This window comes from Diplotaxodon limnothrissa, linkage group LG22 (genome assembly GCF_057381915.1).
Source record: "Diplotaxodon limnothrissa isolate DT_005_m linkage group LG22, D_limnothrissa_male_GT1.1, whole genome shotgun sequence".
Lineage (NCBI taxonomy): Eukaryota > Metazoa > Chordata > Actinopteri > Cichliformes > Cichlidae > Diplotaxodon > Diplotaxodon limnothrissa.
This window is the reverse complement of record NC_140616.1, coordinates 3618909-3642886: the sequence shown is the minus strand read 5'-3', so window position 1 is coordinate 3642886 and position 23978 is coordinate 3618909. Positions and strand designations below refer to the sequence as shown.

Here is a 23978-nt window from a genome sequence, read left to right as displayed (position 1 = left end):
TAAAGCTGTGATGCTTGTTTTTGTTGTTTGTTAGCCTGAGTAATGGTTTCGGTTTGCACTGTTGCTTTCCAAGTGTAACAAGTGCAGATCATCAGTGGGCAGTTTGCATCATTGAAACTTTAATGTTTTTGTTTTTAACTCCTCTCCCCCGGCTTGAGTTCAGGCTGAGGTGTTGTGCTGTTTTAAAGAAAGTCCCTTCAGGTTTGTTGTCCCAGATGTGATTAAACCAGTGGTCCCCAACCCCCGGTCCTCGGACCGGTACCGGTCCGTGAGTCGTTTGGTACCGGGCCGCGAGAGTTGAGGCTCAGGTGTGAAATGTCTGGTTTTCAGGGTTTTTATTGGTTTTCAGCGTTATTTTGTTATCGTTTTTATCGTTTACTCGGTTTTCCTGGGTCTTTTCACGTGTGTTATGAATAAATTATTTTTTTTTCGGTACCGGTACTAGTTTTATTTTGTTGTATTTATCCGTGACACCTTAAAGGCCGGTCCATGAAAATATTGTCGGGCATAAACCGGTCCGTGGCGCAAAAAAGGTTGGAGACCACTGTGATAAACTATAGACTGTAAATGAAAAATGAATGTAGTCATGATGTCATACGATCACAGTAGCTACATCCATTTTAGAGGCTCCGTGGTTAGTTTTGGCTTCAGCCGTGTTGCTGTTTCGGAGTCGGTAGAGACCATGTTTGGACCATACAGTAGTTTGGCTTTAACAAGTTGTGTTGATAAACCTTACAGCTCATGATCCTAACCTAACAGGCTTATGTGCAAAAACACATATTTTTAGGTTCTGATATTTTATTTTATTATATAGAACACCTGAAATACAACTGGTTTGAATCTATAAGGTGCTTCTTCCCGATAGCAGTTGAAAATACGTTATAATTCAGATAATTCAATTAAAATAAATAAATAAAGATTGTGGGCACATCCACAGTACAAAAACAGTTGTGAGGTCCACAACACTGACTCCAGTTAGCAGAGGTGAGACTGGCCACAGCTGCCTGTGTTAGCACACCTCTCAATCAGGAACACATGCACCCAGCTCCAGTTTCCAGGTGGATGACTTAAATAAAGAAACAATAACTTTATGTACACCTCTTTCTTTCTTTCTTTCTTTCTTTCTTTCTTCTCTTTCTTGTGCTGGTCACACATGCCTCCTATATCAGTGGCAGTTTTGTGCTAGTCTTTTTGCATCCTTTAAACCCCTGACCTGTAGTGATGCCATCTAGAGATCAAGTAGGAGCTGGCCTCATCGATAAAATTAAAGCATGCATTACATTTAAAAACAAAAAAGATTTTTATATCTCTTGACAATAATTTTGACAGAGTAAATGTATTTTTTACACTGAATATATTATTCTTTAAAATATAAAGTGTTTGTGCCATGCACATTTTCCTACAATACTACCAAATACAAAAACGTTATAAACAACAATTATAATGTGCACGTTTCTGCGAGAGTTCTTGCACCAGTCCTCGGTCCTTCATGAAAATCGGCGTGCCACCACCTCTGATAACAACCAGCCAATCAGAGCACAGCATAGTTGTACGCCTCTGCAAACCCCGCCTCACTCAAGTATTTCTCGAATATGAATGGCTCAGTCACTCTGAGAGCTGTCCGCCCATTGGCTGAGCTCTCCCCGGCTTTCAGCATTCTAATCAGCTCCGACGTGGAGAGCCGGCTCTTGGCCTTGAAGTGGCAGCATGACCTGATAATGGAGTACCTACACCAGCGTGAAAACAGAAAACAACTGTGAAACCGTATGCATATGAATACTGGTATGAAAAACTAATAGCTAACAATAATATTTCCACTGAGACGTCGGAAAATAGGTAACAAGAATGGAAAGAAGTGTGACCAAAAGCTAGTAAAACTGGAAGAAGCAGGTAAAAGTATCGTGTCTGTAGGGATAAATTATCCCTAAAGATTAACTGAAATGTTTAAACTAAATGGAAATAGATTCAATGACCATAGAAAACGTCAAAAAAAATTGTTAAAAGGCTACAATGATGCAAAATATGCAAATATTGTAGTAAATGTGTGAATGATACATGGCTAAAACATTCAGGTTCTGCTTCTGATTATTAGTATACAGCCAAAGTTTACCAAGCAGACCCAAACGCTGACTGTTCAGACGTGTGAGACTGTAAAAGAAGATGCACTGAAAGTAGTTTTAATAAAAAATAAATAAATTTGCTGGTTGATGGTGTAAGAGTAGGTGGAGGCAGCCCAGTGTAGGCACACCTGAACGAAAAGACTGGATTCTTTTGGATTATTTTTTTCAACCCACATGGGGGGAAACAAAGCTCAGAAACGTCTCCTAAACAGTCACGGGCTAAAGGTTGGACATCTTTGTATAAGCTGATGATTAGTGAGTGATGCAAACTGCTGGTCTGCTGTTGCTCTTACAGTGAGTTGGAGCAGGTGTCCGGTCGTTTGAGGTGACTCCCTCTTTGGAGATGCTGCAGAAGTTCAGACGACGGGACCTGAGCAAATGGTGGGTCACCTGAAAGGTTGGAGTATACAATCTTGTCACAGAGCACACTCACTGACCATGTCAGCCAGTGTTGTGCCAAAAAAAGTGATTTCCATTGTTTGGGTTTTTTAATGTGTGTATTGATCAAGAGACTTTAGTGAACAGGAATTATAAATAAATTGAGTTTAATACATTTATCTATTCTTAAAATAACTGTTTTTGCAAAAAGGACTGTTTTCCAGTCCTTTTTGGCCCCTACAGGAATGTTGTCTGTGTTTTAAGGTGACTTGATATCATTCATGGGGGATACACTGACATATGTTTCATACATTATAGGCCAGAAAGTCATTTATAGAAGTCTAAATATGGGAAATCACTTTTTAGCATAACACCAGTATTGAATTATGAGAAACACACTTGTATATCAGATTTAGGAAATTTCTCTCCACCCAAAACTCCAGTAAAAGGAGAGAGACTATAAAATCCTTACATGTCACAGAACTAATGGGGAATTTCATCACCCTTTAATTTTCTTTTTTCTTTAAAAAAAAGAAAGAAGGATACTTACCTAATGTGACCATTTCATAGATGAGGATGCCAAAGGACCATCTGTTAGAAAAGTTCAAGAATGGCATGTCAGTTTTCTTGCTCTTCCTTTTACCTTACTGAGTGTAAACACAGCGAAATGTGCTGTTAGTGCAATAGTTTGGACTTCTAGCATCCAGGGATGGACTGGGACATGAATCAGTCTTTGACAACTCTGTCCATTGACGGGGATCTTTTATTCTCACAGAGGACACTCACACGTCGCTGCTCTTAGTGATGGGTCTCATGGCCAGCACTTCAGGCGCCTGCCACTTCTTAGTCACTGTATCTTCTCCCGTTGAACTGCCCTGGGTTCTCCTGCGGTGGGCCGGGCCGAACCCCCACAGCTTAGCTGTCATGTCTCCACCAACCAGAATGCTGCGGGCTCCCACGTTGCCATGGATACAGTTCTGACTGTGCAGGTAGTCCTAGAAGATGTTCAGACAATTTCAGAGTTAGTGAGCACGAGGGCCTTTAGGAGATGTCCATTACTACAAATACATAAATAAAAGAAATAAAACCATAAGCCAGACTTCACAACATTAACATCCAGCGCTTAGGGGCTGAATGTTTGCTTGGTTAACTTCTGATTTCTCAGTGAAGTCCAGTGTCCCGGCTCAAATTTGGGTGTAAAAATGTGATTTCTATGTAATGTTTTTAGTTTGAACAGGTTTTTGGCACATTTCTAAAATATGTGTTTTCTTGTTCTTATGAATGCATCTCAGATATATTTGTTTTGCACTGTGTGTAATAATTTATACTGTATTTATGCTTTCACTGAATCCACAGTTGTAGTTGCTGTTTTTAAAGTGCTTTACAAATAAAGTTTTCTTGGGAAGCAGTTTGCTCAAAGATCGTGAAGCAGACTGTTGGAAGGGCAGACAGCTGTTTAACCAACCAGAGCAGAGGCCACTTGTGCTGCCATGGTGAAGATCCTCTTCTCTGTCATGTCACAAGAAGGCTGTAAACCTGAGTTATCCTTCAGTGGGAGAAAGGTGTAAATGTGTCAGACTCGTTACATTCAGAAAGTAGACATGTTACTATAAACAATCAGTCTTAGTGAGTATTCACTTTGAAAGCTCTGAGATCTTTCCTCTCTCTTTATGGATGTTCATAATTAGCTCCTATCCTAAACCGTACACCACTAGACGAGGACAGACTGTAACTGTCAGGTTATTCAAATCTTTTCAGAAACAGCTTACGTTGCACTATACTGCCCCTCACAGGCAGATGGCTGTAATTACTTCAGTCACCATTAAGTTTAGAGTTCATAAGCTAAACATTATCCTTCTATATAATATGTGATTAATATTGTATTTATCCCGTTTACTATGTTTAGTTGGTATAGTGTTTTTTATGTTTAACCTCAAAAGGTTTTCAGCCAAACTCTTGGGTTGAATGATGTATTTTACCATTAAACTGTGACTTAATTTATTTTTCTTGTTTTGTTGCTCAATTAGCAATTTTAAACTTGAGAAACCATTACATTATAATTTGGAACTAAATACTATGTTATTGTTTTATATTTAATTGTGTTATTGATCCTTTTACTTTGCATGCACTGTGGCAATTCTTGTTACTGCACTGTAAACTTTACTCCCAGAGCATGCTCAGCGTCATGAATAACTAATAGGTTGCACTACCTGTCTGCATCTCCACAGGAAGCCCAGCAGGTCTCTCTGCTGTAGCTCTTCCACCACCATGACTAAAGGCGACTGCGCTGACATAACGCCGAGCAGCGCAGGTATGAAGGGATGCGGCCCCAATCCAGACACAAAGGAAGCAAACCCCAAAAACTTCTGTTTCTCACTGCTGGTGGCTGTTTCTGGGAAAAATAAATATTTGATAACAGAGTTAGACTTAACATTTCCAGTTACTGTCAATAATTGATCATTTTTGACTTTGAAAAGCATTTTGGACACAAAAAACGGAAAACACTTGTTTGTAAGCCATTTTGCAGGTATACTTTGCAAAACCAAAACTTGGTTCAAGCAGCTCAGTTTACCTTTCAGCACCCTCAGCACGACGTTCTTGTTGTCCGTGCGTGCTCTGTAGAAGTTGACTGTGTCATTAGGGTGGATGGAGAAAGTCTGCGGCAGTGCAGCAACCTGGCTGAAGGCTTCATGATGCCTTTCTGTGGACCTCTGTGGTGCTACAGCCATCGTTGGCCTGACATTCTGCCGCACTTGTGTAACAGACATTGGCAGCTCTTCATGTTCCAGTGGGTTGATGCCAGGGGGCGCTGTTTAAGGAAAGAACAGTGGACATTAAGCAGATGTGCATGTAAAGATGAAAAAAGTTAAAATATTGATTAAATGTGCACAAAGAGACTTCTGCATGCTGGCTCACCATCAATGCCCTGCAGATGAGATCTGTGATGTTGGTGCTTGGTGCGATGACTGTGGTGGTGGTTGGTGCTATGCTGTTGCTGGTGATGCCTCTCTGTCTGTCTGTGTGATGAGCTGTGGTAGTGCTGGGCCGTTCTGACCCGTGTCCGATTACGATCACAACAATACCTCAGTATAAACAGGGGCACTAAGGTGACCAGGGTGCCGAAGAGCAGCAGCGCGGGGACGATAATAACTTCCACCTGATATTCTTTTATCGCTTAGAGGGAAACACAGGAGTTCATGTGTAAATTTCAGGTCAGATATGCACTTGTTTATTAGACTTGCAGTTTCCTCGTTGCACTGTAGAAGAGGGTGTGCAGGTTTATTTTTGCTGTTAAGCGCAGGGCATGTTAACAGGTTAAGTATGTTGGCTGTTACACCTCCTGCTGATAGAAAAGTCTACCTAGACAGTGCATCATTTTCCATTTACGCCTACGTGAAATGTTGGTATTCAGCTAAACAAGACTGTAATTTGATGAAGCGGCTTTCACCATCGATCTGTCTATTTTAAAGATAGAAGCTTGGGAAGTGGAAAACAAAGCTTGGGCCCTTCATTTATCCCTGATATGATAACGAGGTTACATTATTTCAGGGCATGCAGGCATAGAGTAATGTGATTGTTGTGTTTTGGCTTTGCTTTCTATTGCTGGCCTAACTGGCTGATAACCAGCACAGTTTCCCACAGATCTGGATTCTTTAGTGGGGTCAAGCAGGTATTGTGGGAAAGGCAGGACCTATATATATATATATATATATATATATATATATATATATATATATATATTACACATACATACACGGCCTGAACCGTGTATTAATGGTTCAGGCCTCTAATGGTAGTGTCATGGTGTGGGGATATTTTCTTGCCAAACTGATCAGGCCCTTAGTACCAGCTGAGCGTCACTTAAATTCTACAGCCTGCCAGAGTATTGCTGCTGACCATCTCCATCCATTTAAAAACAGTGCACTCTTCTTCTGACGGCTGCTTCGAGCAGGATAATGCACCATGTGACAAAACTCAGATCATCTCAAATTTGTTTCTTCAACATCTCAACGAGTTCAGTGAATTCAAATGCTCTCCACAGCCACCAGACAATAGAGCACTACTGGGATCATGAACATGCAGCCAGTAAATCTGCAGCCTGATGCTGTTATGTCAATATGGAGCAAAATCTCTGAAGAGCACTTTGTTGAATCTTTGCCTCGAAGAACTGAGGCTGTTCTAAAGGAAAAATGGACTAACAGGACTAACAAGGCATGCCTAATAAAGTGGCCAGTGAATAGATGGAGTAGATGTTCATATTTGCAATATATTTCCAAAGATTTGTGACTGGGCTGAAAAGGAGCAGAAAATGTAATCAAACACATGAAAAAACTATTTAGATGCACATTAAGCTTTGGGTTTCTTAGATACTGAGTTTCAGGTTTCAACTCAATCAAGTACAAGATAAGCTGTTAAGTTGGTGTCATTATAGTCAAAAGTTCATAATAAACAAGATGTCTGGAGTAGAATAATTTGTAAGGTCACATAAGCTTAATAGAAGCGTCTATGTGATCGCCCGAGAGAAGAACTGAAAGGTCCAGGTGGGAGAGATTGTTCAAGGAGGAAGGAAAGGAATAAGTAGGATTAGAGCACTTACTGCACAGGGTGTCGTTCGATGCACACACAGTAACGTTTGTAGAGCTGGATGATGACATGCTGGAGAGGGAAAGCAGAACACAGATCAACGTTACTATGAGCTAGATATCCCTGCTCAGCAGCAACCTGAAATCCTCACAGCTTACACAGTCACTCAGCTAGTGACTGTATGAACAGTGAAGTTCAGTCCAGCAGGACACACACCCACAGACATACAGACTGTTAGTGATCAACGTTAGCAAATCAATTCAATATTGACTTTGGCCTTTTATTCCATCTAGATTCACATAACAAATATTAGCAGTGACCTTTTAATCTGGACTAACAGAGCAAATATACCAGGGTGTGCTTGGTGAACGTGTGGTGCTGACCAGCTATTGGTTACAACGATAATGGAGAGAGCAGATGTCATTATAGCCATCAACTAGCAGTGACCCGAAACCCATAAAAGCCTCGTGACGTACAGCAGCCGGTTCAACTAATTCAATCACACAGGTGATATAAAAAACGTCTTTAATTTGAAATGGTAAATGGCCTGTACTTGTATAGTGCTTTACTAGTCCCTAAGGACCCCAAAGTGCTTTACACAACAAGTCATCCACCCATTCACACACACATTCACACACTGGTGATGGCAGCTAGATTGTAGCCACAGCCACGCTGAACATTTTTATTAAAACCAGAGTTTTTCAAATATTATTCATCTGAAGGTGGCTCTGTACAAGGAAAATCATCATCGTCATCTTTATTTATAAAGCACTTTAAAAGAAACCACAACTGATGCAAAGTGCTGTCCATTGGAACTAAATAATGAAATTATTTAAGGTACAAATAAAAACTAAATAAAGGAAAAAAGTAAAATAACTAATTAGTTAATAATTCATTTAATTACAAGAAACTGTGTCCCGCTGAGGCCAAAAGCCAAGGAATAAAAATGGGTTTTAAAACGTGTTTTAAAACTTGACAGTGAAGGAAAAAATGGGAAAACAAATACTGATGTAAAGCACAACACTAAAGAGGAAATGGGAGATCTGAATGAAAACATTTGCAGCATATGTCTCTGCAAATGTCTCCCATGCACGTTTGACTGCGCGTATTTGCATGTGATGGCTGTTCATTCCCAGTACGATTACAGTGCTATTGGGTCATAAATGGGGGATTCAGACACACACTTCTACAACCTTTTTCTTCTCAGGGAAGCACACTCTCCTGTTTGTTTAATTTGTTTAGCAAATATAGACATGAGTGTTTCACACTTGGTGCCTGATGTTCAGGTGATCACAAGAAGAGCATCATTATTTACTCACAGATGCGATAAAGTCATTAAGCAAATAAAACCTAATCACATGACTCGGGGATTAAAGTCACTCAGGTCACGATATTGGAAACAAAGACTTTTTTCTGCAGATGCTTAAAACAGGTTATTCCAAAAACACAACCTCGTTCAACAAGTTTGAATAATCCTGTTTGTAGCAGATGAACAAAAATCAGCTTATCTTAAATTGCTTAAAAGTTCAACAGTTGTCTGTAATTATGGTTGTTGTTATATAAATTTATGAAATTAGTCTCATGGTTTTCTCAGTAGTGCCATAAAACAGACTTTTGAACACTGCTGAGACTGTTTTTAGATTGCTGACCTTAACTTAACGCTGCAGTTTTGTTTCTGGTTTGGTTTCTATCTGCAAACTATTGGATCAATAGTTTCCAATGTGTGGTTGGGGGGTCCGTGGCATCACTTGGTAACCAGAAAAGCTTTGTTCATGAGTCTTAAGCTGTCAGAGAAGACTGCGCCATACAAATCATCTGATAGTTACTTTGTTTTCTTTCGAAGAAGCACAAAAATAGTCAAAGGAGCTTGCAAAGAAAAGCGTCTGGACTTCTTTAAGTTGCTTGAAGACGTTTCACCTCTCATCCGAGAAGCTTCTTCAGTTCTAAGGTCAAATGGCCGAGAGTCCCAGATTTAAACCTCCTTTCACACCTTGGCTCAGGCGATTAGAGGATCATCAGGGGGTCCTTTTGTCCCTCTGTGGGGGGATACTCCCACTCATAGTGCGGCACTCAATCGTGATATGTATGAAGTTATTAACATCTCAAATGAGTTGTACAGTATGACTTGTTAATATAAACCAGTACTTCATGTCACCATATTGAATGTATTTCTGAATGGAGAGGATTGTTTGAGAAGTTTCCTTTAAAGCCTTCTAAGTCAAATAATGTTTGTTAAAAATAACACGCGTGCCTACCTTTTTCTTTTCAGTCATTCAAACAGCAGTTTCAGCACCACAGGCTGCCGTGGTGAAGCAATGGGATCAAAACCATCAACTGCGACTGATCTAAAGGTACGTGTGCTTGTTCAGGTTCTGTAAATGAAATGTCATCCTCATCCATCAGAGCTTATTACTGACTGACTGCTGCTGTGACACATGCACGCACACACCCTTACAGAGACACACTGGTATGTGGTAAGCATTTTTAAAAGGCAGAACATGCATGCACACATATGCGTGCACGCACAGTCTCTGTAACTTGTGTCAGTGTCACTAAACCAGTTTGTCTGCATTGTTCTGTCATAGTCACACACTATGACAAAACCAAAACACGCCTGCACGCACAACAAAAGGCTCTGCCATCTCTCTATACACACATGCACAGTGAGAACAAACAGGAAAAATTTAAGACACACACACACATATGTGCAAATGCTAGTGCACAAAATTAAGGCATCAGAACACGTAGCCGGTGTACTAAATTTACAGTGATGTGAAACTTCTTGTTCAGTCTTCAATTTAAAAGGAAAGAGAAATCAAGCCTCAAATTAAAAATCTGACCACTGTTTAATATCATTTCATTTTATTTAGTATGTTAGTCTGACACATATATATTTGAATCATACCTGCTGGTTGACTCTCTGGTGCTGTGTACGTATCAGATTCTGGATGCTTCTTGTATCCAAAGCATGTAGTTTTGTCCTTAGTCTCATATAAGCTACGAAACAAATACAAATCCTCCGTTTTCATGGTTTCCTGATGTATGGAGAGAAATCCACACACAGACACATTTCCATTGAAGACATCAGTGAAGGTAGGATCTGTGTTTCAGTTCTCTCACTTGTGACTTTTCTCCAGTCTTTCTCTCTCGGTCTCTCTGCCTCAGGTTAGCCACACCCACCACCGACACTTTTTCTTTCTCAGCTTTATCACCTGCACATAGTCTGCAGTCAGTGTTGTATTTGTTTTTGAGTGTCACTGCTCATGTTTTCTCTCTGTGTATGTGTGTATGTGTTAGCTGGGTGTATTTATTAGCTGACAAACTTGGAGTTTTCCAGTGGGTGGAAATGCGTAATAATTTTTATTCCATCAGCTGCAGAAAAACTGGACTACATAGCAAACAGTCTGTTTAATTGCAGACTTGGCCTGCAGTTAAATGTAGTAGTTGTTGAATATACACAGACAGTGAAAGCTCAAACAGTGCACCTGTCCAACTATCGTAGCTGAATAAATAATGATTCCTCCACTATACTGCAGTACTGAGATTTATTTACATATTAAACAGGCAACTCTCAACTTGATCACACCTTTCCACTCTGTTTGGAAAGGTGTGATCAAGGGTGGTTAGTTTGCACTTGTTAAAGCAGCTGTGTCTGTCCCATATGATGTGTGGTCCAAGCACAAAACACAGCAGAGCTTTCTCACCAGTGCTTCTGCGGGACTAATGCAAAGATGCACACTGGGGAGTTAATTTAACCCTTCCAACACAAATCCTGGTTTAGCAGCTGTAATTAGAGTGTATAGGTGGACTATTCTGGTATTAATTAGTGACATTTCCTCTTTGTTTTTCTTTAGGCCTACACTTCAGATGAAACAAAAAGATGAGCAAAGTAAACCACATGCAGATCCATTTTGAAGAGGCCTGAAGTCTCAGTAGGAACAAACATATCCAAGGCACACTCGAATATTTGTAGCTTTTGTGTGAAAGCCTGTGTGAAGTGTCATTGTAGTGGCCTTGCTATTGAAGGCCACAGGTTTAATCCTTCTTGATTTTCCACTTTTACCTTCCTTTAGGAGCACGGTGAAACTGCCGTGGCTGTTTTGGTTTCAACCATCATGGAAATCTCTCCTGGTGCTCTCACTGCTGTCTCTGGTTTCAACCTGCACAAGTTCATCAGGGCAACACAGAGGTAACCAGCACTACATATTGTGTGCCACACCTCAGCGTATGTTGTTGCTGTTTAGGCTTTTTATGTTTAAGACACAAGCAAAGATTTTATGTTTTGCTTGAGTTGTTTAAAGGTTTCTGATTGTGTTGTTCTGTGTTTCTTTTAGCTGCTTCTGTTCTGAGAAAGAACTTTTGATATTGTTTACATTTCTGAGGTTTTGCTTAATCATGATTATTGTTCTGTTAGGCAGCCCATCTGTTGCTTCAGTCACTATTTCTTTGTTTTCCACCTCTAGTATGCATTGGAATTCTGCAAATGTGTGTTTGAAAGCAGATTACTTCACTGTCTGAAGCTTGATTTGTACCACAGCATTAAATATTACACCCCACATGCTGTAACCTCTGCTGTAGCCTGACATACACGCTCCAAGAAAAGCAGCTACATGTACACAAAACAGATTATTATGTACACCTGATTATTACAAGGGTAATGCCCCTGCATCCATTTTCTTAATTGCTTATCCAAGTTAGGGTCCCGGGAGGCCTGGAGTTCTTGTTGTCATAGAGCTGGACAGGTTGGCAGTGCGTCACAGGGATCATCCAGAGAGAAATTATAGCAGCAATGGCTAATATTTTTAAAAATTTAGACATACACTCATCTGCACTTTTAGGTGCACCTTGCTAGTACTGCATTAGACCCCCATTTACCTTCAGAACTGCATCAGTTTTCCACAGCATAGATCATGTGAATCTCCGATGTGTTTTCCAGTCTCCTATTGTCCAGTTTTGGTGAGCCTATATGAATTGTATGAGTTTCCTGTTCTTAGCTGACAGGAATGGTACCGTGTGGTCTGCAGCTGTAGCTGTGCTCCCTGGTTAAATACCTGCTTACCTTTGTTGTAACAAATGGTTATTTGAGCTCCTGTTGCTCTCCTGTAAAGTTGAACCAGTCTGGGCATGTTTTCTGACATCAGCAGGGTATTTTTCACCCAGAGCTGGTCATCTTTACGTCACTGCCTGAATGCACCGAGTTGCTGCCATGAAACTCACAGTTTAGATATTTGCATTGACAATCAAGTTTACAGGCATGTCTAACAAACTCACTTGTCCCTCATTTTCATTCTAACAGGTCTTTGAGCCAGTTTTTCTTTCTTTTAAAGCATTTCATTTGTAAAGAAACAAATTCCCAGTGTTTATTTCCTCATTCCAGTTTGAATAACCCAGTTTCATGTGTGACTGGAGAGCAGAGCAAACCAGTTCAGCCATTATAAGGATCTACAGCAGCTTCCTCGTGCAAAACTGGTCCCTTGTGCATACACTGATCTTTTTAGTTCAAATTTGGCTTTGTGTAATGTAAGCATCTGGACCTTTCACAGAAAATATAGCAGAAAATAAGGAAAAGCATGGTGGGAAAAAGTGCATTGTTTTTCTTCTGATGTAATGGACAGGCTGTAAAACAACCTTTTTTTGCGCCACGGACCGGTTTATGCCCGACAATATTTTCACGGACCGGCCTTTAAGGTGTCGCGGAAAAATACAACAAAATAAAACTAGTACAGGTACCAAAAAAAAGAAGATTTATTCATAACACACGTGAAAAGACCCAGGAAGACCGAGTTAAAGATAAAAACGATAACAAAATAACGCTGAAAACCGATAAAAACCCTGAAAACCAGACATTTCACACCTGAGCCTCAACTCTTGCGGCCCGGTACCAAACGACTCACGGACCGGTCCGAGGCCCGGGGGCTGGGGACCGCTGCTCTACAGGGATCAGCCATGTGGTTACTGCTGATTAACACATGAGACAATTTATCTTTCCAGATTCTTTGAGAAGTTCTCTTTTGGTCCCTTCCTGCTGAAAGGATTCATTTTGAATTTCTGTGCTTAAACAGTCTACATGTAAGGAGCTAACAGATTGAAGAGTTTTGCTTTTTTTTTTTTGTCTGAGTTTTGAAAAGACACGTTGTTATTGTGCATGTTTTCACAGAATTTGCATAACAACGAAACAAATTAAACTATTTAGCATTCACCACCTGTTCTTTAGCACTGAAAACACAAAGCACTGACCTCTAACACTGATAATCAGACTTAAACTACCTAGGCAGTCAAAATTAGCAGCTAGCTAATTAGTGGCATGTTTTAAAAACTGCATCTTATTAAAAAAAAACAAACAAACAGATCTCTTAATACTGTTGGATGGATTAGTAACATCTTAACCCAAGGTTGAATAACCAGGATTCCCCTCCAAAGAAACGCTGAGCTTCTCCCTTTTCATGACCTGGTTGACCTGCAGCTCTTTAAATATTGAGCAACAACTAGTTCAGTTAGAATATTATTCACTTGGTATTTAGTCTGTCTCATTAAATCTGAGTTCATTTTACAGATAGCTTGGAGTACTGCAGGGGTAACCCCAGCTGGAACTATTTGTGTTTGTGTGTGCGGTGTGAATCCATGCCTTTCAGTGTATGTGTGTATGTGCGTGTTTGTGTGTAAGCGCGTCCTGGCTGTGCGTCCACAGCAGTACTGGTATTGCTGAGACAGACGGTGAGCGGGTAGGTTTATTTTTGGGTCAGTGACAGTGTGTCAATGGCTGCAGATGCGTCGGAAAGGAAAGCTCTTAGATACAAGCAAACCCTGGTCAGTGTCCCTTCTCTTTCATTTCTCTTTCGCTCTCTGTCTGTCTCTGTCCTTGTGCCATGTCTACACCAGCCTTGATGTTTCATATCTAGCATGCGTCTGCAGTTTTGTTGCGGGAGTCCTGCATAACGCACCTGTATCGTCCACACTAATCTGCGTCCTTGTGAATGAACAGCATGTGACAAGGTGATGTGTAACAGCAGTATCAAACACACGGGCGTGCAAACAGGTGCTCTGATGCTGTGCAGCTCCTTCGCCCCTGTGACGCTGTCTCGCTACTTGTTTCCTACCGTCTCTGCTGGCCACCTGTTTGCTACCCTCTCTGTGCCTCGCTTCTTAAGCCCTGCTTGGTCTTTGCACATGTGGGACAGGCTTCTGTGACAAGTGCATGACTCTGCATGTCAACAGTTTCTGTGTATTAGGGGGTTTTGTGCGTGTACATGTGTGTGTCCCAGGTGGTTTTCCATATGTTTCCAAAGAGGGGAAACCTGACCATGCATTTCCAGCATTCATGTAGCTGCTCGTGTCTTTTGGGACAAAGCAGTGTGAAGAGCGTCTCTCAACATCTGGCGGGTTTTCATTACAGCTTTGAGAGGTTCTGTTACACAACTCTGAATCGTCTTTTTCTTGTTGTTGAGTTGTTTAGGAGACCAGAGAACTGGAAACATTTTTGTTTGTTGTTTTTTTGTTGGTGTTTTTCTTTTCTTAATATCTGATTGTTCACTGTTAGCTTGTAATTTCTATTGAATAAATGTTTTTTTACATCTACAATAATAAGCAAAAGTTTAGTTTTTTGAGGTGGATCAGTGACGCTCTATATTTTTATTGTGTGACTTTAGTAGAGTGGCTGTCATTGATTCATAGCTGATTCATTGATTCATGTCATGGGTCTTGGCCTTGCTGTAGCTCATCAGTTCATCCCCTGTCTGAAGCAAGCTGTTCGAGCTCCCTTCCCTCTTTTTGTAGGACATCTTTCTTATGAATAGCTTCCTCGTGCAAAACTGGTCCCTTGTGCATACACTGATCTTTTTAGTTCAAATTTGGCTTTGTGTAATGTAAGCATCTGGACCTTTCACAGAAAATATGGCAGAAAATAAGGAAAAGCATGGTGGGAAAAAGTGCATTGCTTTTCTTCTGATGTAACGGACAGGATGTAAAACAACCTTTTTTGCGCCACCGACCGGTTTATGTCCGACAACATTTTCACAGACCGGCCTTTAAGATATCGCGGATAAATACAACAAAATAAAACTAGTACCGCTACAAAAAAAAGAAAAAGATTTATTCATAACACACGTGAAAAGACCCAGGAAAACCGAGTTAACGATAAAAATGATAACAGAATGATGATAAAAACCCTGAAAACCATAAATTTCAGCCTCAAGCCCATCCATGGCCCCGGACCATGGACAGCTACTGTAAAAGATAGTTATGGTTTAATTGAAACATTTATTCTAAATGATTTCTGATTTTTAATGAAATTGAATATTATAATGATAAGAAAAGTTAGAAACCCTGGTACACAACTGGGAAACAGAAATCTCCCATGCTGTTACTGACACATACATGCCACATTATACTGGTTTGTGAAGCGAGTGGTACACATGAGTGTATTTCAGTGTGTTAAGAAGAGAAATGTTAAACTCTTTTTGGCTTTAGTTGCCAGGATAACAGTTTTAACAGTCTTTTAAACATCATAAATGTTCATTAGGTAACAAACAGTGGAACATAAGAGTGATGACTGCTGACAATATGCCTTTGTACACATATCCGTATACTGAAAATTGTTATTATGAATCCATGAATTCAATTTCATGCTGTATTAGATGGAAATGAACATTCTTTGCTTTCATAAATAATGACTCCTTTAAGTGACATCACAAGTTTTAGAGGTAGCTTGTTTTTTTTTACTTTACACTGCTGAATATTTAAAGCCTATCAAATTAGGATTGAAATCCCCACACTCTCAGACCTTTCTGAAGGTCTATTTTATTTATACTTTCTGTATTTTTACTTTGTGTACTTGTAAGATACTCGTCCGTGAAGCTGCCTTTGATTGCAGTGCTGTCTTTTTAATCTCCTGAGTCATTTTCCTGCTTAAATCATGGTTAGTTAAAAGCAAATAAAAAATATATATTAAAAAAATCACTCTGACAGACTAAGCCATACAGCAGCCCTCCTCAGTGGTGTTGAGAGCCTGGAATGTGAAGGCTGGTGATCAGAGTGACCTATAGAATTTAATGGCTGTTGAAATCGTACGCCTACGAGTACCTGAGAGAGTGCAAAGTTATCTAATCTGTCGTGTGTGTGTGTTTGTGCTTTTGGATACTATGCATGCTGTGGTAACATCTTTCCCATTTCTTATGTGTCCTTTTTTAAATTTGATAATAAAAAAACTCTGACAGCAATTTCTTACAATCAGGACACGTGGCCAGAGAGCTGGCAGTCATGCAGAGAATGCGTGGAGTTAAACCGGCCTCTATTTTAGAAACGCTTCATATGCGTCGGCTTTGACTGCACATGACGACATATAGTGGCTTAACTCACATTGTTATATAAATCCCTCTCTGTACAGAGCGATACCTGCTCATGATGTGACATAATTCAGTTGGGAAAAATATTAGTAAATTATCCAAAAAGAACAAAAAAAACCTCTATCTTCCAGAGCAGTGTGGTTAGAGACAGAAAATGTATCAGATTTATGGTTTCCTGATTTTCTTTTTTCTGTTCTGTTTATGAAATGCACAGAAAATATGAACATTTCATTGAGTTTCTTTTGCAATATTTGTATAGATAATCAGTGGTTAGCACTGTTGTGTCACAGGAAGAAGATCCTGCTCCATCTCTGCTCCTCCATCTGGCCTGGTTTTCCTGTGTGTAGTCTGCATGGGTGGGTTCTCTCTGGGTTCTCCAGCTTCCTCCCACAGTCCAGTTCTAAATTGGATATAGGTGTGAATCTGAGTGTGAATGGTTGTCTATCTCTGTGTTAGCCCTACGGCAGGCTGATAACCTGCCCAGGGTGTGCCACGCCTCTCGCCACGTGACAGCCCGTCCACCATATGATAGGTGGCCCAGTTCCAGTCTGTCCTGGCTGGCCCTACCAACTCCTTATTATAAGAAGTTAAGTTGCCACTGTCCAGCTGTAGGTACTTCATGCCAACAAGCACAACAACAGATCAAAAACCCATTTAAAACATTTGCCAAGTTAAGAGGTCAGTCTGACTAAAAAAGCCTGGACACTGTGTGCATATATGGTGATGACCTGTCAATCACAAAGTAACCACACAGGTTTGGCATGGCATTCTCTATAAATGTTATATAATTTGAAAAATAATATAGAATTTCTTAAATGAGCCTCAAAACTAACCACCGAGCCCATGAGCTCATTAGGAAAGTGTTTACTGAGGTCATAAATCAGTGCAGAAGTAGTGTTGTTTCTCTATTGATTGTTATGAAAACGGACGTCTTTTCTTAATAAGAGTCGCTCCCTGTTGGCTGTTTGAAATATTGCATTTTTTTGGCAATTGTCCCACTTTTCAGACCCAGAGGTACGTCTGTCTTTGATATACTGAGTGTTTTGGAGCAGTTTTAATCCCTTCATACTTCCTTTCGATGTATTCCCAAAGCGAACAGGACCCAGTTAGAAGAACACAGAGTAAATGAATGTGAGACATGGGAAAAACCGTGGAATACGATGAGGCATTGAAATGTACGATGGTAGGAGAGAGGTGTGGGAAATGTAATGAGGAATATTGGATCACACTGGTCCTAAATTTAGCCCAGAGTAGTGTTTCAGCGGCAAAGAGAGAGAGAGTGGTGAAGTAAGGAATAAGAGTAGGGTGCAGTGAAGGAAGGGGGCACAAGTGATTAGTGCAGAGTAGAGTTTCAGTGGTCAAGAGGAAAACAGGAAAGAGGTAAAGGGGACAGTGTCAGATTTCTGACAACATACAGTACTGCGCACAAGTCTTGAACCACACCTCATGTCTTTGATTCTTGCTTCCAAGCAGCCAGACGTTCGTGGAATTTTTAAAAGTAAGTAAAGAGCAGTAATTCTCCGGGATTTCTTAAGGTCTTTCAAACTTTGTCTTTGGACGTTGGCTGCTTTTTCATTAGTCCTTTTACTTTTCTTACTCCAGTTAATCGCTTAACACTGGCCTATTTAAGCACTTAAGGGATGAATGAATGTTGTGTCAACACATAACAGACAACTTAGCAAAGAAACAATTTTAGTTGGTCAGTTGAGCCAAAGCCTCATAAATCATCTCAGGCTCTCAAGAAGGAAAGAGAAGAAGGAAAGTAAAAGGAAAGGCTAAGGATGCCAAGTTATAAATAAAGAACATTTTAAGGCCTTCATTTCTATTGATTGCATACTGCCAAGTGTGAATCTACTGCCACAAGGTGTCAGCAGCAGCAACATTGTAGCAGCAGTGACACAGCAGAAGTCAAATCTGGCCCAAGTAGAATTTTCCCTGAAAATTGGATGTAAAAGTAACTGCTTAACACTGTTTTTTAACAGGCCGTGTTGAAGGATAAAGGCAGTCATACCAACTATTGGCTTTCATGCTGGTTGGAATTCTACAACCTCCGTTTTTGCCGTGTATACTCTTTTTACTCTTTTTCCAACTTTATTTGCCTCTTATCCATTTTCCTAGCAAAATACAAGAAATGAAGTGTGACTCAAAAACTTTGCACATCATTAGTATGTGTGAGATTTGAATCTCTTAAATTCAGAATGTTTTTAATGTTTGTCATCCTAATAACCAATTTGTCCACATTTTTTCTGTTATAGTATTGATTCAACAATTTTAATTCAGGATTCCTTCGCGCCATCTGTTTGCATGTTATGGAAATTATGAGAAACTTCTTATGTAGAATGCACAAAGCATCTTTTTGTAATGTGCTTTTGTATTTTAAAAGCTTGTTTCACCCAATTTTACTGCTGCTTAGATTAAAAGAGTGCTACACGTGTGATCCTTTTAACTTTTATCACATGAGCTCTGAGTCAGGACGTCCGTGCCTTGCTCTGTTGTTTGAGCCTGTGCTGTGTGCAGGCATTCAGTTGTAGTACTTTGTGTGTTATGCTGCTCAGGTTTCACCATGCATTGACTGCCATCTATGCACACAAACACACACAGACACACAGCATGTCCAGCGCCTTATGTGCACGTGTGTCTGTGTATCTAAATCCATCCATCCGTCAGTCGGCCTGTCCGTGAACCTGCTAAATCAGAAGGCGTTGAAAGGATCACACGTGGACGTGATATAAGCGACAACTTACCAGCTTGTCACTTATATTCCTGGGTTGCTATTGTCTGCTGTTCATGTACCAAAGCACATATGAGGCTCGGTCCTGTATTTGTGGGGCAGTGCTGGAGTTTTTTATGGTTCAAGTGTAAATGGGTAAATGAGCTGGAATCTCTGTATCCACTCTGCCTTTTGTATCTATGGAGTGACAATGAAATTTAAAGAATACACAACCTCTGTGACTGTGGTGACGACTAGGCCTGATCCACCTGTCAGGGAGGTTTGTACACATTTGCATCACATTTGCACCGTAACAGAGTGAAACCATGGTAAAGGTTTCACACTCAGATTACATTAAGTGAAGTCAAACTTTACATTCAACTACTAGTTTTAGTAAATTGTTACATTGTGATTTAATACTATATAAAAAAACTAGTAAAAATACTTTTTATTTGCAGCTGTATGATGTAAATATATGACATCAGAGAATATGATGAGCGTATTGACTGTGCACCAAAGCATTTTTTGTCAGTATGCAGTTACACTAAGGTGGCTACACTATGTGTCGTTGAGTTTATGTGACTCTGTTTGTTGCATTTACAGTTTAGTATTTTTGCTTTCCTTGCAGCTGCATTGCTTCTGTGTTTTAACTACAAAAAATCTTTTCTTTATTTTGTCTGTCCTTTCATTGAAGTGAGATTCCCACAGAGAGACTGAATGCACCTTCCCTCTGTTTGGTTTTGCAGCAGATGACATTTTACAATAGTTAGCGATTGAAAACAGAGGCGGAGTTCTCAGTACAGCACTCCAAACTAGTCCTAAACAGTTCGGCTATGTGAGAAAGAATAAATTGAGAATTGTGATAGCAGCTTTTGCAGCGTTCAAACTCATCCCGTGTACATTGAAAATGTAGTTTAGATACAGATATAATATTTATTGGTAGCACTTGAGACAGGACAGACTTTGAACACCTGTAAAAGAATTTCACACATGTGCATATCAAAATATTTGAATATAAACACATTTTACTTCTAGTGGGTTATTTTTTTTATGCTTAATCAAATGATGAGCTGCTAGTCTGTCTCCCATTGATCTTCTTTTGTCTGCAATTATTGTGTAATTTCCCAGCAGAAGAACCATAATCTAGCTCATTTAAAACAACAAATTTATGTATTAAGTATGCTCGGGCAATTCAATAACATTTTCACCATCAATTCAGCAGCTCTCTTTTTCAAACACGTGTGTGTGTGTGTGTGTGTGTGTGTGTGTGTGTGTGTGTGTGTGTGTGTGTGTGTGTGTGTGTGTGTGTGTGTGGTGCAGAATCTCTGTCAGTATCTGTATACAACCCTGCACAGGATGTACTTGGCCAATCACAAGCAGTATATTTATCCAGACTTATGAACCAAATGTATAGGCTGGTATAGGAGTGACAAGCCAGACTGAGTAGTTAGAAGAACGTTCCTCACACTTTGATTTAACTCATCAATCTCACAAAAGCAGAGGTGTCCTAGTTTCCCCAGCATTTAAGTGCATCGTGCATTAATGAATCTGTGTGGAGCTGAACTGTGGACACATTTAATAACCTGAAATGAAGAAAATGATCACAAATATTTTTAGGCATTAATGACATTAATTAAATCTGAGTTTGTGTCCATAGATCAGGCATTACATTATATTTGCCACCACTTTGAGTCCCGTCGGGTCTTTATTGAAGTGAAACCCAGACACTTGTAAATGCGACAGAGGAGAATTAATCTCTTCCCCAGATGTCCCGGACAGTTTTCATGGAGTCTGTCCAGCGGTGATAAATCTAGAGGCAGAGTCCATGTTTCCGTTTCCATTAGAGCCGTTTGGCTCAACACGTGGTCCTGTCTAATTTTAAAGTGAACCCTTCTTTGCCAGGCTGCCAAAAGGAAAACACTCCTCATTCTCACTGTCTCAGGAACTACCTGTGCATGTTCATGTCTGATGGAGTCATGAAAAGACAAAAAATTGTTAACTGATCATTTGGCAGCTCTATGGGGAGTACCAAGAAAACCAAGGAGGCTCCGGCAGACGGGAGGCCACACGCCTGCTGACTGAGAGGCAGATCAAGAAACATGGGACCCACCACCGCAGCCACGCCAGGACACGGCACGGACATGGGCGCCGTGGCCAAAACGGATACCACAGCCGCCATCAATACAGCTACTACAGCAGGCAACGGAACAGGCGTCAGTCCAATATGGAGACCGATGCTGCTGAGGAGCAAACAGCTGAGCCCGACCTCGCGTCCTCTGTGAAGAAGAAGCGCTCTTACTCCAAGTGTAGAGGTGAGATGAGGCAAAAGTGAAGACAGAAAATGATGCTGTGTGAGTGCCACGTTTAGAGCTTCTGGGATGTGTTGGTTTCTGCAGACTGCATAGCACGAGTGCAGCGATTCCTTGTGACCAGGTTGGGAGAGGACTGGATCTTCCTGGTTCTCCTGGGCATCACAATGGCACTGGTCAGCTGGACAATGGACTACGCCAGTGCAAAGAGTCTACAAGGTAGGACTGTGAAGCAAAAACACGAGTCAGGTGTTTGTGCAAGAAGCACTTTTCTTTCTGTCCTCTTTTAATATCTAACCATTTCCCTTCCTCCCTCTCCTTCTATCCATGTAATTTGGTTCTTTTACTTCTTCTTTTAATTTACTTTGTTTTTGCTTTTTTCTGCCTCTACACTCGTTTTCTTTTCCTCCTTAAATTTCCTCCTGCATCAGCCTATAAGTGGATTCACGGGGAGCTGAGGGGGAACATCCCCCTGCAGTACCTGGCCTGGGTATCCTATCCCCTGATGTTTATCCTCTTCTCCTCCCTCTTCTGTCACCTGGTTTCCCCTCAAGCTATTGGTCTGTACCCCTGTCTTTCTCATGCTTCTGTGTGTTTGTCTACCGTAACGTGTAATCCATAGATTTAAAAGTGCATTTCAAATTTAGTCTGCACTCTTAAATACTGGGACAGGATCAGACATTTAGGTTCTTATTGGTTATGAAATTAAGAAAAAAATAGGGAACTGAAGCTGAGGGAGAACATCTCCAACTCATTTTCTCTGCAGCCATTAAACAACCGATCAACAAAATAGTTTTTCATTCATCTAAACTATGCAATTTTTCACACTTTCAGCCCTTTATGATGCTTGTTTACCAACAGCAGCTTTACAGAGGAAAGTTTTTGCATTGCTATTGTTTTCTGTCTGTTTTCGTTCTCACGGTGTCACACAGTACTGCTGTTTTGTTGTCTCACAGATAGACACAAGGTTTTCCTTTGGTTTGGTGCCTTGGGACATATGGATGTTTGTAAAAGATCTCTCACATTTGTGTGCAATCAATATTGTGCTTCATATGGTTAATACTGTGGATTTGATTTGATGTCTAAACCTAAACAGCAGGTACAATGAAGAAAAAGAAAGAATCCACCAAGTGAAACAAAGCACAACAAACACACAACATAAATGAACCACAGTCTCCTGGCTGGCAAACTTTTGACGCTTTCTCCAACCTGCAAATGTGGAATTATTTTGTAACTTTTTCCCTCAAGCATCATTAACTAATTGCAAAGGAAAACTTGTAATTATTTCTGCAAGCAGCATTTGACATAAAATGCCACTTGCAGAAATGTTTGATGCCCTGAATGAAAATTAATTGAAAATTTGCAACAAATTATTCAGAAAACAGCAGCACCAAAGCCATCTGAGACAAGTGTAAGGTTAGGAAAGTGTGTCGAGTCATAAAAGGTTCAGAACAGTTATTATTATTTTGTTATATAACCCTTCTGTTCTAGGTTCTGGTATACCAGAGTTGAAGACCATCCTGAGAGGTGTGGTACTAAAGGAGTATTTGACTCTGAAGGCGTTCATCGCCAAAGTCATTGGTCTGACGGCTGCTCTGGGCAGCGGCATGCCTGTAGGCAAAGAGGTGGGTCAGCCCAGATAAATGAAAAAGCTTCTCGCGGGCTGTTTCATTTCATCGAACCATTGCATTGTTTTATTTGATTAACCTTTTTCTTTTTATGCTCCATTCCTGCACTCAGGGCCCGTTTGTTCACATTGCCAGCATCTGTGCAGCAGTTCTCAGCAGGTTCATGTCCTTTTTTTCAGGAGTTTATCAGGTAAGCTGATGTCAGGAAACACTCGAATTTCCCTCTGATTGAATATTCCTTATTTATATGTTGTTTCAATGCTGACTCCTCCTCCTCTCTGGATCAGTAGAATCCATACTGTTACACAGACATCCTGACGGTCGGTTGTGCTGTCGGGGTGGGCTGCTGCTTCGGTACTCCGCTTGGAGGTACACATCCTTTTCCCTGTGCTCCTCTGCTCTCTTTGTCTGACTCATATCCCTCAGGAGTGCATGTAAGACAGTCAGACCTCTGCTTTGGGTATTTTCATCACAGTCTGGTGCACACAGGAAACCGAAATTCAGAGTCAAAAACGGAAAATATCAGAATTCTTATGTTCATCTACAGTCAGTTTTCCATATTGCAGAGGTTTTAAATGTAGATTAGTGTGATGATGGAAGTACACATCTGATACATGACTAATTCTCTGCTCTTTTTTTCTTCCTCCACCAGGTGTGCTCTTCAGCATAGAGGTAACATCTACATACTTTGCTGTAAGAAACTACTGGAGAGGATACTTTGCTGCTACATTTAGTGCCTTCATATTCAGAGTGTTATCCGTGTTTAATAAAGATGCAGGTATGTGTGCAAATATATATATACTACTTTCCAAGACATGAGCTAGAGGGAGCCCTCTCTCCACGAAGCAAAGTGTCATGTCTTTATATGGACACTGACAATATGTGTGTACTGTAGTTACAGCACTCTC

The 23978-nt window shown here is 40.5% G+C and overlaps 2 protein-coding genes across 2 annotated transcripts in view; one reads left to right on the top strand and one right to left on the bottom strand.

Moving 5' to 3' along the window:
- Positions 1-1531: 1531 nt before the first annotated feature.
- Positions 1532-7153, bottom strand: styk1a (ATY kinase 1a). The gene is made up of 9 exons (XM_085346643.1): positions 7096-7153; positions 5415-5672; positions 5071-5307; positions 4709-4890; positions 3964-4044; positions 3285-3493; positions 3049-3089; positions 2414-2510; positions 1532-1727 (listed from the first exon to the last, which is right to left on the bottom strand). Exons 1-9 carry the CDS (start codon positions 7151-7153, stop codon positions 1532-1534), a joined length of 1359 nt encoding a protein of 452 aa, XP_085202769.1.
- Positions 7154-13796: 6643 nt separating this feature from the next.
- The window catches only part of LOC146609203 (chloride channel protein 1-like), a 53088-nt gene continuing 42906 nt past the window's right edge, over positions 13797-23978 (top strand). The window contains exons 1-8 of the mRNA XM_085346797.1: positions 13797-13889; positions 21148-21445; positions 21530-21661; positions 21874-22002; positions 22934-23067; positions 23183-23260; positions 23361-23439; positions 23723-23848. Of these exons, the coding sequence (XP_085202923.1) occupies positions 13839-13889; positions 21148-21445; positions 21530-21661; positions 21874-22002; positions 22934-23067; positions 23183-23260; positions 23361-23439; positions 23723-23848 (1027 nt within the window). The 5' untranslated portion in view covers positions 13797-13838. The remainder of the gene's footprint in view (positions 13890-21147; positions 21446-21529; positions 21662-21873; positions 22003-22933; positions 23068-23182; positions 23261-23360; positions 23440-23722; positions 23849-23978) is intronic.